General features: G+C 32.6%; 1 protein-coding gene across 16 annotated transcripts in view; it reads left to right on the top strand.

Annotated features, from left to right (window-relative positions):
* Nucleotides 1–12,828, top strand: part of LOC149409528 (serine/threonine-protein kinase MARK2-like) — a 357,017-nt gene that overhangs the window by 290,029 nt on the left and 54,160 nt on the right. For all 16 annotated transcript variants that reach the window (XM_089649603.1, XM_089649590.1, XM_089649591.1 and 13 more), the window contains exons 5-7: nucleotides 2,776–2,911; nucleotides 5,563–5,747; nucleotides 12,164–12,276. In XM_089649603.1, the coding sequence (XP_089505729.1) occupies nucleotides 2,776–2,911; nucleotides 5,563–5,747; nucleotides 12,164–12,276 (434 nt within the window). The remainder of the gene's footprint in view (nucleotides 1–2,775; nucleotides 2,912–5,562; nucleotides 5,748–12,163; nucleotides 12,277–12,828) is intronic.

Consider the following 12,828-nt stretch of genomic DNA (forward strand, 5'->3'; position numbering starts at 1 on the left):
TCTCAAGAATTTCTTCTGAACTCTCTCCAACATGAGAGAATACTTTTTTTTTTGATACTTTAATAACTTGTCATGGATAATTTGATGTCATATTTATTGATCATGTGACAGCGTAAGGAATGTGGCAAAACCATTGATCAGGGAGCCGAAACACAACCTGCAACAGCCATCTCAAGCTAAGGTGTGAGCTACCGTGCTCAAGCTGTACGACACTGGGGAACAGTGGCACGAACGCTGCTGATACAGAGTCGCATTTAACCTTGCCCCTGAACGGACCTTCTATTTCCCTAGACCCAAAATGGACTGTTCAAACAGCAAAAAAACTAGGAGCAGTGGAGAGTATATCGATAGACACTGATATACTTTACAAGATAAAAGAGAAGTTAATATTACAATCGTTGAGGAATATAAGATGTTTTGACCCTTTTCTCTGTCTGAAAATATCTAAAAAATAATTCAACTGACAATATCTCTAAATAGTTTACAACAAAGTCGCTATCCGCTTCTGTCTGTTTGTGCGCTTGTTCTTCTAAACTACGCAACGAATTTTGAGAGAGTCTCTTGTGGAAGTTTTATATATTTAGTAATTTTTTTGTTTTATACTATACAGAGAAGAGATAAAGAAGAGTCTCTATGGTGGGCGGCGTGGTTTTGATTTGTATACAAATCTACAGTTTTATTACGAGATTGAGGCAATTTTGCACATTTGACCTTCAAAACTAGAGGAAGTCACTGTCTAGAATAGATTTTGAAAAACTCTGCGTAAAGCAAGGGCGACAGCGGGGTTTTCTTCTAATAATAATAATAATATTTGGCTAATTTATATAGCGCCGTTTTCGTGAGAAATCACCTCAAGGGCGCTGTACAAATATATTTCTTAAATATTTAATACTAGAACTACTGACTTATCTCTAAGACTTATATCTAGTGACTTACGACTAAGGCCTATAACTACTATCTTAACGACATATACACGAGTATTTACATATTTGGCAACTTACAGTTAAAATTAAAATTAACAATTTAATCTTACTAACGCCAGAAGAAGAAGGAAGTTCTATTATATTAGGGTAGATTTATTGTTAGCTGGATATATATGTTAAATGAATTAAATTAATGAATAAAATCAATCAATCGCCAATCTTAAACGCATTTAGATGATTCATCTGCCAACAATTAAACCGATTAACTTGTTATGTTCCCGCTGATATTGTCCATTGTCCACTGGTAGGCAAGTCAATAGCAAAATTGAATGAACGGAATCGCTAGATAATGTAACAATTACGGTTTAAAAAAATGAAAAAAAAGAAATATTTGGATAGAATGACGGATTTATGGAAATGAGTGTCTGAAAAAGTGAGTTTTTAGTTTGGATCTAAATTCTGTTGGGCTGGTTATACATCTCAATTCCATAGGAAGTTTATTCCAAGCCTTGGGGCCGGATACTCCGAATGCACGATCACCAAACTTAGTGTTCGGATTTCGCTTAGGCTCTTTCAACCTTCCAATTGCAGATGATGTCGCTGATCTAAGAGTTGACTGCCTTAGACCAGTATTTTCCGGAATGCATAGCTCAGTAATATACGGTGGCGCCATTTCGTTGATAGCTTTAAACACCATCCAGCATAGCTTGTACTGGATCCTTTCAGGACACTTCAGCCAGTGAAGATTTCGGAGGTGTTCCGAAATGTGCGAAAACTTGGGTACCCCGGTGATAAGCCTTGCTGCGGCGTTGAACACTGATTGTAGTTTATCAGTTTCGCATTTAGGAAGATTTGCACACCCCCTGTTGAACAAAAGCAAATAAATAAAGGCTATACGCGGCTGAAAAAAAAGATACTAATCCCAACAGAAATATTAATGTCTAGTGTTTGAATATAACTAGAAACCAGAATTAGATACTTATTTCTGAAAGGCAGCGAGAATTATGCACATATCTGCTTTGTTTTGAGAGCTGCAAAAGATTTCAATAATTTAGGAACATTTATTATGTTATATAAAACCCTTGTCAGATGCCAACTTGAGTATAACTCTACGTTATGGTCTCCATTTTTCAATATTCATTCAGATAACATTGAAAAGATTCAACGGAAGTTTCTAAGGTTTATAAATTGCATATTCCTATACAAAACATAAATTACAATTACCTCTTGGATAAAATGTCTCTATTGAAACTTCCAGAAAGAAGAATAAGCACAGATTTAATACTGTTATGACTGTCCCGAATTACTTCAATGTATCAATATCCATGTTCCCAAAAAATCATGCCGACATTTCTTACCCTTTTACTTCAATAACACCAATAGACTAGCTTACCAAAATTCTCCGATTCCGAGACTTCACAATCTCGGAAAAAAATATTCTGATCTGGGTGATATATTTCATTTGAAAACTAATCAGTATAAATGTTGTATTTCACTTTTATTATTCTAGACACAAATAGACCTATGTACCCATATAACTTCTCCGCTTCTACTATTTTGTTTTGTTGAATCTTTTAAATTCAATTATATGCGTGAGGATTCATTTTGCCATTATGTTTACATTCTTCTTTATTGTATTAATTTTTAAGTGTTTACTCCGATACAAAATGCTTGTATTTTTTTTTAAAGAAAAGGCCACTAGGGCGTGTAATAAATAAATAAATAAATGATCAATGAGGCCATCCGATTCAAAAGTCTCCTCATATTATGATATATTAGATCTCCCACGAGTTTACTAATTGTACTTGTCGTTTGGTGATTCCTATAACAGCCTTGATTGGTGTGATTCCAGGAAAGAAATACTTTGGTCCCGAGGTGGACGTGTGGTCGCTGGGCGTCATCCTCTACACGCTGGTGTCCGGATCTCTCCCCTTCGATGGCTCCACGCTGAGGGAGCTCAGAGAGAGGGTCCTCAGGGGAAAATACAGGTACAGTCCATATATTATTATTATTTACTTTAAGGTCTGAGTATTTCCACTTTGCAATAAAATCCAAATAAATGGAATGTTTCTGAATGTATCCAAAAACTAAAAACAGCTTTTGAAAGGTGATAAAATACGTTTTCTAGTTTTGTTAATGTAAATATTTAAAAAATTAAAATGGCTCGCCGAACGTTTGTTGTAACTAAAATTACTGGTAATTAAAATATAAATATACTAACACGTGAATTTTATTAGTCGTATTACTAATGTTAACGTCACATCACTTTTTTGTCATTTCATATAAAAATAATTAATTAAAAAATTCATAATTCTTTTTTTCGAATTGCATTCGGAACCTTTAGTTTCATAAAGGTGCACATTTTAATTCTTCTTTGATATGAATATAAAGTATGGTGTTTTCTCTTTCTAACACCGTTTAGATCATATTTATCACCATGCCAGTAAGGGAGATATAACTATTTCTATGAGGCCATATGAGGCTACATTGTAGGATTTGTGAAGCTGAAAGTAACCTGTGAAAAATCACCATACGTTATATTTGTAGGATTTGTGAAGCTGAAAGTAACCCGTGAAAAATCACCAAATGTTATATTTGTAGGATTTGTGAAGCTTAAAGTAACCTGTGAAAAATCACCAGATGTTATATTTGTAGGATTTGTGAAGCTGAAAGTAACCTGTGAAAAATCACCAGATATTATATTTGTAGGATTTATGAAGCTGAAAGTAACCTGTGAAAAATCACCATATGTTATATTTGTAGGATTTGTGAAGCTGAAAGTAACCTGTGAAAAATCACCAGATGTTATATTTGTAGGATTTGTGAAGCTGAAAGTAACCTGTGAAAAATCACCAGATATTATATTTGTAGGATTTATGAAGCTGAAAGTAACCTGTGAAAAATCACCAGATGTTATATTTGTAGGATTTGTGAAGCCGAAAGTAACCTGTGAAAAATCACCAGATGTTATATTTGTAGGATTTGTGAAGCTGAAAGTAACCTCTGAAAAATCACCAGATATTATATTTGTAGGATATGTGTGAAGCTGAAAACTCACCAGATATTATATTTGAATGTTGGTTTGTTCAAAATCTTAAATCTCCGAAAGTTCTTCAATGATAGCTTTGAAATTTTGACATAACGTTGCATTCTAATGCGCGATGTGTTTTTAAATACCTATGTTATATAGATGTCATTTATGACAGGTAAAAATATGTTTTTTCTATTTAAAACAGCGCAATCTGTTGGACAAACATGCTGTTTTTTTAAACAGCGCAAAAGCAACACACGCTATTGTTTCTCTATCTGCACAGAACGAATGACCACAGCAATGCGTGGCGGGGTACAGCTAGTTAGATAATAAATAAAGAAATACAATAATATAAATTGAAAATGTAAACAAACATTGTCAATTTTAGAGACGACCATTCCTTGCGGTGTTGGAAGAAGTTTGTTGCAGATGCGTTGTTTTTGTATTCTCGTTCAGATGAAACACTTTTTTAGTTTACACTTCATATATTTTGGATTGTTCTAAACGAGGCTTTAATCTCGTCTCTTGAAGTAAATTACTGAAGAATATTAGCGATTTAAGGTTTCCGTAAGAAAAGAAGGAAGAATGACTTAACAATATTTATGGAGTTGACTTGAGAGAACGAAAGGAAAGAAAAAGAAACGTATATTTAGTGAATTGTATATTGTCAGCTATGTCTACATTGAGTTAAAACTGATAATCTACTACAGGTGTGCATTACACACAACATACTAAATTAAAATAATCAAAGCAAATAATTATTTATTCATTTATATGTATTGGGCTTTTACAAACACTTGAGATAATATGTACATAATTCTAACATTAAATTATATAGAACCCATGCAAAAGGAAAGTATTATTCTAATCTTAATTGTTATTATCACTGAGGTATGTTATTATAACCTTCTTGTAACTTGTCTTCCTCGGGCCTCCCCAACTTCTGCTACCATTCGCATTATCATCATATATTCTCCTTACACTCCTTTCTTCGCTCATTCGCTCTACATGCCCAAACCATCTAAGCGTCCCTTTCTTAATCTTGAACTCTTTGCGGATCTCCACATTTCTCACACAATCATACATGGTTTTACACACATACGCCTCCGGGATCTCATTTCAACAGCATTCAATCTACTTTCATCCTTTCTCTGCCAGTTCCATGCCTCACTTCCATACATCAGGGTAGGTACCAGCACTCCATTGTGGACTGCTAGCTTCGCTTCTTTGGACAAATTTTTGTTAGAACCAACTGCGTTCAGTCCTTCATTAATGGAGTTACCTGCATTTACCCTTCTTTCAATATCTCAATCAGCCTTCTCATCTCTCATAAACACACTCCCTAAATACACACACTCATCCAACTGCTCCTCATCCAAGTATTCCCTATTCACAAGTATTCCATTAATAATTTTAAAAATAAAAGCCAAGTCAGAAACAAGTCTTCTCTCTGAGTTTTAATAATTTTAATTCTTTAATCAAGTGGTTGTAATTTATAGTTTCTATTTGTAGAACGAGTTTATAGTTGATATATCTTAGAAATTTATCTAATGACATTGTATTGATGTATGGCCATGAATACTGAACACATTGCTTCTCCGTTTCCAGAATACCATTCTACATGTCAACAGACTGCGAGAACCTGCTAAAGAAGTTCCTGGTTCTAAACCCCGAGAAGCGAGCCTCGCTGGAGACCATAATGCGCGACCGCTGGATGAACGTGGGTTATGAGGAAGATGAACTCCGACCATACTCCGAGCCGCAGCAGGACTTCAAGGACCACAAGAGGATAGGTTAGTCAATCCATCAATCAATCAATTAACCAATCAATCAATCACCTTTAACGTTAAACGCAACTTACATTATAATCTACGCTTTCATAAATTGGGTTAATTAAATTATTTTTATTAAAAGACACTTTTAGCAAGTTATGCTTTACAATATTAAGAAATTATTTGTTTGCGTCCGTACATACGCAATATGAATATAAATAAATAGTTTTGGTCATATAAAAACTCAATTCTTTTAAGAATTTTTTATGTATATTTATTTTATACAATAACTCCACGCAGGAGGCCCTTAGGAAAATAATTTCCCCCAGGGCCCATGACATCTTTGGAGATGTTGTGTGGGGTGTCTTTTTAAGTAAAAGAAGGCGAGGAAGTTCCCTTGAGGTGATTATTAAATATTAAAAGGTACGAGGGATGGGTAGGGAGGAATCAGGGGATAGTGTGTTATGCATGAATCCATCTCTCCCACTGCGATGCAAGACATTGGGTTGAAAGAGTCTCCCAATCCCGCTCGCCACGCAGCTACTAAGACCCGGACAAACTCCGAAGAACCTGGCCTTTTGGATAGTTAGACCAGACACACATGGTATGTGGTCATGTTACCTATAGAGGCCGCTTTCTGGCGAAGCAATTGATCTAAATTGGAGATTACCTGTACTTGAATTGCCTTTTGGAGACTTGTGATATAGTATAGACTACGGACTTCTCCTAGTTCATATTGACTAATGGGATTCTTTCTTTTTGGAACATAGATCATGGAATTATATCCTTCTTGAAGGAACATAACCTTTTAAAGACGCATGGTCTTTTGGTTTCAAAAAGAATTTTATAATCATATAAATATGTATCACAACGCATGAGTTTTCTTTGAATTTAAATTTAAATCAGTCCTACTGATCTGACCGCCTAATGGTTTAGGTGAGGGTTTTACGACCATTATTTCTTTTTAACAATATTTCCACGAAGTGGACGCTCTTTTTATAATCCACTTCTAAAGTCGGCATCAAGTATAAAAAATAAAAGTGGTGTTTACTAAGTTATTGTTTATGTTTAAAGTACTGTGTATTAAGCGCTTTTAATTCTATTTGTTAAGATGCATTAATTTATGTTTTCTCTCACTGTATCACATATTTTAAATTGAACAGTAATTCACCAAAGTTTGATCATTTACACTTTTGATTTCTCAATGTTTACATTATCGTCACAGAAAAGCGAAACTGCTGTTACTGTCAAAAAATTGATTAAAATGCGCTAGTAGTTCTGTGAATTGTATATTTTAATGTTGATTACTCCGACTTGACAGCTCCCAACAGTCGGATTGACGGGACATGGAACCCACAAACAAATCTACAGACAGGCAAAATGCAAAGTTGTTGAGTCAAAACAGGACTTTTTAACCAATAACAAAAATGTAAAGTTATCCGTGTCAAGCTACAGTGATATTTACAGCAGTATCGTTTTCTTGTGACAATTTTACTATTGATATAACCAAATTTTTACAATATTAATTAAAAACTCACAAGAAACTTCACGAATGATGTTGTTGTTTTTTTTTTCGTGTACGTTTGTACCGAAGTGTTTTTAATAATAATTTTTTTTTTTTTTGACTTTACCGTTGCCTTACTGTGTGAATTTTCTGTCTTCCCTCCTCTCCCCGCACAATCGCACTGGACTGATTGGTTGAACGAACGTACCGCCTGATGGTAATTTCGTCACATACGAACGTACTCGTCACAGTACAAATGGGTAGGTCCAACCGTCACGGCTACATTTATACACCGTTTAGTGGGAGAATCAATCTTTATACAGTAGATATTATTTAGTTTATTATAGCGGTTACTTTTTTAAATTTGGTGCCCTTTGCATGACTTTTATGAATGTTGTCAGATGATCTATGTACTTTTTCATGTGGTGGAGTCGTCATATGGCCTGAGAAATGACATTTTATTAAATTTATATATGTTATTTCACATATAATTCATGTGTTATTTCACATATAATTTATGTGTTATTTCACAAATAATTTATGTGTTATTTTACATATAATTTATGTGTTTTTTCACATATAATTTATGTGTTATTTCACATATAATTTATGTGTGATTTCACATATAATTTATGTGTTATTTCACATATAATTTATGTGTTATTTACATAAATAAATAAAATAATATTGTCATATTCCAGAGCCTGTCCTAGTGAGGGACACAAAACGTTGCTTGAAATGGCTTTAGCCGTATTAAATGACCAAATGTGAATCGTCAGGTACTTCGCAACCTCCTTCTTCTTCCCGATAGGGATATCCTTATAAAAAGGGATATCCTTCCCAACCCCGATCCCTTCAGCCTCACAACATATAACTAAATTTAACTCTACAATAAAATCCCACTCTCATTCAAAACTCACAACAATATTTTAACATTTAAATCTCAAATAAAAAGCTGGATACAAAACATAGGGAGATCAAAATTAGAAATATACTGACACCGAAAACACTCAACAAAAAAACACCTTCTAAAATATTTCAGAAAAAACACTATTCAATATATTTATAATTACTTTATATTATCCATAATACTAAATTTTTGATCCCGGTGAGGATATCATTATATCCATTACAAAAAAAGATAATAAAACACTTATTATTATTATTATTAAATATCCCAATTGGTGATGCCATAGTTCCACTGGCTCCGGTCTGTTGGGATTCTTGTGCAGTATTCACATAAATAAAATAAAAACTCCTTTCATCTCCAAATCCAAAGTTTCATCAAAAATTGTTCTTTTCTCTTTCGCAAACCCTATTCCTTGCTGTTAAAATCGTTCTTTTCTCTTTCCCAAACCCTATTCTTTGCTGTTAAAATTGTTCTTTTCTCTTTCCCAAACCCTATTCCTTGCTGTTAAAATTGTTCTTTTCTCTTTCCCAAACCCTATTCCTTGCTGTTAAATTGTTCTTTTCTCTTTCCCATTCCCTATTCCTTGCTGTTAAATTGTTCTTTTCTCTTTCCCAAACCCTATTCCTTGCTGTTAAATTGTTCTTTTCTCTTTCCCAAACCCTATTCCTTACTGTTAAATTGTTCTTTTCTCTTTCCCAAACCCTATTCCTTGCTGTTAAAAATGAAAATTATGTATAAAACTTTATTAGATGTTAGATTATTTTTAAACGATTCTCCCACCGTTTCGGTTATGGATATTGTTTAGCCGTAGTGTGTCTGTCTGTCTGTCTGTTCATGTCTAGTCATTATAATATTATCTGTCGTCGTTGTCACCTGTCTTCGCCACAATGCCACCTGTCTTCGGATAAGTGATTTAAATATTATGATAGCTGCATGATACTCCTAAGAATGTTATATCTATATTGTGTTTGTATTAATTTCTATATATTTTGAACTCTTTGAACGCCCACTAAACATAATTATTTTTCTTGTAAAATGTGTTAAGTAAATGTTTCTTGGGATTCAAAGAGATTAAAATTAAATTAAGTGTCTAGCATGTTAAAATATAATTAAATAGTTTTTGGAATTCTGATGCAACATTACCACGTGTTATAAGAATCATTAAGATCTATTAAGTTATTGTAATTGTGTTATAATAACTTCTAAATTGTTATCTAGTTGTAAGAATCATAATAATTTTTTTGCCATAAGAATCTAGAAGTTTACTGTAACTAGGTTATAAGAATCGAGAGAAGGTTAATGTAATCGTGTTATAAGAATCTAGAAGGTTGTTATAATCGAGTTATGGATAGTTTATAAAGTTTTTGTTATCGAGTCACAAGAATCTACCAGGTTTCCGTAACTGGTTAATAAGAATCTAAAGAATTTGTAATCACGTTATAAGATTCTAGAAGATTATCGTTATTGAGTTACGATAATTTATGAAATTATTGTAATCGAGTTACAAGAATCTATAAGGTTTCCGTAACTGAGTTATAAGAATCTAAAACATCTGTAATCGTGTTATAAGAATTTAGAAGGTTGTCGTAATCAAGTTATGATAATTTATGAAGTTATCGTAATCAAGTTTCAAGAATCTATAAGGTTTCCGTAACTGGTTTATAAAAATTGAAGAATCTGTAATCCTGTTATAAGAATCTAGAAGGTTATCGTAATTGAGTTATGATAATTTATGAAGTTACTGTAATGGAGTTTCGAGAATCTATAAGGTTTCTGTAAGTGGATTATAAGAATCAAAGAATCTTTAATCCTGTTATAAGAATCTAGAAGGTTATCGTAATTGAGTTATGATAATTTAAGAAGTCATTGCAATGGAGTTTCGAGAATTTATAAGGTTTCCGTAAGTGCAATATAAGAATCTATAAATTCATTGTAATCGAGTTATAAGAATCTATAATGATTTGGTAATCGATCTATTAGGTTATTGTTAATAGGTTACAAGAATCTATATGCTTATTTTAATTGCCTTTTATAAGTATAATTAACCATATCAAAGGTAATGACAGTTGTGGCATAAACTGTCATTAAACTGTCACAAACAATAATATTTTGTTGTAAATAATTTTAAATGTATTCTTCCAAGTGACAATCGTTGCATCACTATTAGTATAAAATAAATCATATGGTATCAGAATCCATGCATGATTTAGATCAACATTCAATTTAATTAAGCGTGTTTCTGATAATAATTGTTTAGGATGTTTTGTTGCTTTCTGTTCTATAAAATAAAACCATTGCACAGGTAAAAAAGTTTTCTACAAAATTGAATCTAATCATTGGTCGTACCAAAATTATTTTATAATAAAGATAATATCATCTATGCAATGTTTATAATATTATTATTGTTCTTATTTTTTTATTCTTTTTAATATGTACGTAAACTTAAATATTTTCAATATTTCCAAATTTTGTGCCTTTATTCACAATTGAAATTAGAAAATATTTAATGATCACCGAAAAAAAAGTTGACATGCGAACAATTTTTATTTTTATGTGTGAAGTGCTTATTATGTTTAATTTTTCCATTCAATGGATGAATGGATCGGGGAATCTATTAGGGCTTACGATTTATACGTTGCACATTTACAGAAACATTCCCTAATACGCTGCTGTTATATTTCTCAGGTTAAAATCGTAATAATATTCTTCCCAGATTTTTAATACTTTGTTCCGAACCTCAAAAAAAAGGTAATTTTCGCATTTCGCATATTGTTGCTAGCTTCGAGTTTCTTCAGATGACATTTGTAATGCCATTGACCCGGTTTGTTGTTTTTTTTTGTATCGAAATCCAGCTAATTCTGTTATGCGTCCCATATTTGCATTGGTAAATCAATATTTCGATTTAAAATATCTGTCCAATAGTGCTGCAAATGGGTATTACTGCTTTTTTACATTTCCATTACGTGACAGATCGATATTTGTCAAAATAACATCAACTCTTCATATTGCCGGCGCTTACCTGATGCTTCACTAAGAGGCCGGCCAGTATAAATCTGAGAGCTACTTATACGGCCGGTATACGCATCCGCAGCAATTATGAGTAACGTTTTCCACTATCCCGACCTTATACGCCCATATAATATTTATACTACGATTATGAGTAAGACGGATTGTATGCATTAAATTGCATTGCAATGGTAATGTTATTTTTTTTTTAGTTTGCTTGCATAATTTGCATATTACTTTTTATTTCCTTATTTTTGAAGATTATTTCTTTTCTGTTAACGAAAGTTAAGTAAAGGTTCATCGCTGAATGTTATTCCAATTTTGTCCCTGCTAAATTCATAAAACATTGAAAAATATAATGTTTTACGCTTTTTCTCTATCGTTTAATTGTTTAACTGTGTTATGTCTTGTTATAATATTCAAAACTAGAACCGTGTTCAATCATGCCAAGTTTTTATCAATGTATCCATATAACAATACTGTAGGGACCTTTTCATTGAATGCATAGATAAAATTTTACTCTTTGTCTGTCAAACTCATGTTATTTAGAACAGTATTTAATCATTTCAGTATACATCCTCCATAGCCATAGAATGATAAAATAGGAACATTTTCATAAAGTTCATTAAAAGCCTAACTTTCATTTGTCTTGCCGAATTCAAACATAGAACAGTGTTCAATCATGCCAAGCCAGAGAATGATAAAATAGGAACATTTTCATCATATCCTTAAGAATTTGTATTTTGTCTTGCTAAATTCAAAAATAGAACAGTGTTCAATCATGCCAAGCCAGAGAATGATAAAATACGAACATTTTCATAAAATCCTTAAAAATTTGTATTTTGTCTTGCCAAATTCAAATATAGAACAGTGTTCAATCATGCAAATGTATTTCTTTCATAATTAGGCTGTTTCAACATTGTCTTGTGCATTTAGAAAGTTGACTAGAAAAGTTTTCAAGTATTTATTTATTTATTCTGTTATTAATGTTTGTTTGTTTTATTTTGTAATTTGCAGAAGCATTAGTGTGTCTCGGCTATAACAGACAGGACATTGAGAAGTCGCTAGCGGAGGCCAAATATGATGACGTATTCGCCACATACTTATTATTGGGAAGGAAAAGCACAGATGTAAGTATACTTTATTATTGGCCAGTCTACGGTTTAAAAAATCAGTACCTATTGAAAGTAATGGTACTCGTCCAATTAGCATCATTATCACGATACGCCAAATGGTGCGGCATTTTTCCAAAAGGAAGGCAGAGAGGGCGAATTTGATATGACCTGAGTAAAAATTTTTATTCTTTCTCGGGTGGCCCCGACTTCTCTGACCATTCACTTGTCATGTGTGTATTATATTAAACTGGTCCTCTTTTCTCTGTCCAATCCACTCTATATATTGAAATCGTCTATTTATATACGGTGTCTGGAAAATAAGTTAAGTATTTTCCCTTTTTTTTTTTTGGCAACTTAAAGGCTTTGCCGTATTTCAATATCCCTGAGGCCTCTCACTTATTCTGTCAGAATTTGTGCGTATTTCTGCTTTGTAATATAATCCAAATAAATAGAATATTTTTGAACATATTCAAAAAACTAAAAATTGTTTAAATTTATTTTTAGAAATAAACAGAAATTTTGAAATATCAAAATTTTTTAATACAAACATAAAGTTTTCAAATGGCT

The sequence above is a fragment of the Hesperophylax consimilis genome, chromosome 30, assembly GCF_061612785.1.
Source record: "Hesperophylax consimilis isolate HC1 chromosome 30, BYU_Hcon_1.0, whole genome shotgun sequence".
Lineage (NCBI taxonomy): Eukaryota > Metazoa > Arthropoda > Insecta > Trichoptera > Limnephilidae > Hesperophylax > Hesperophylax consimilis.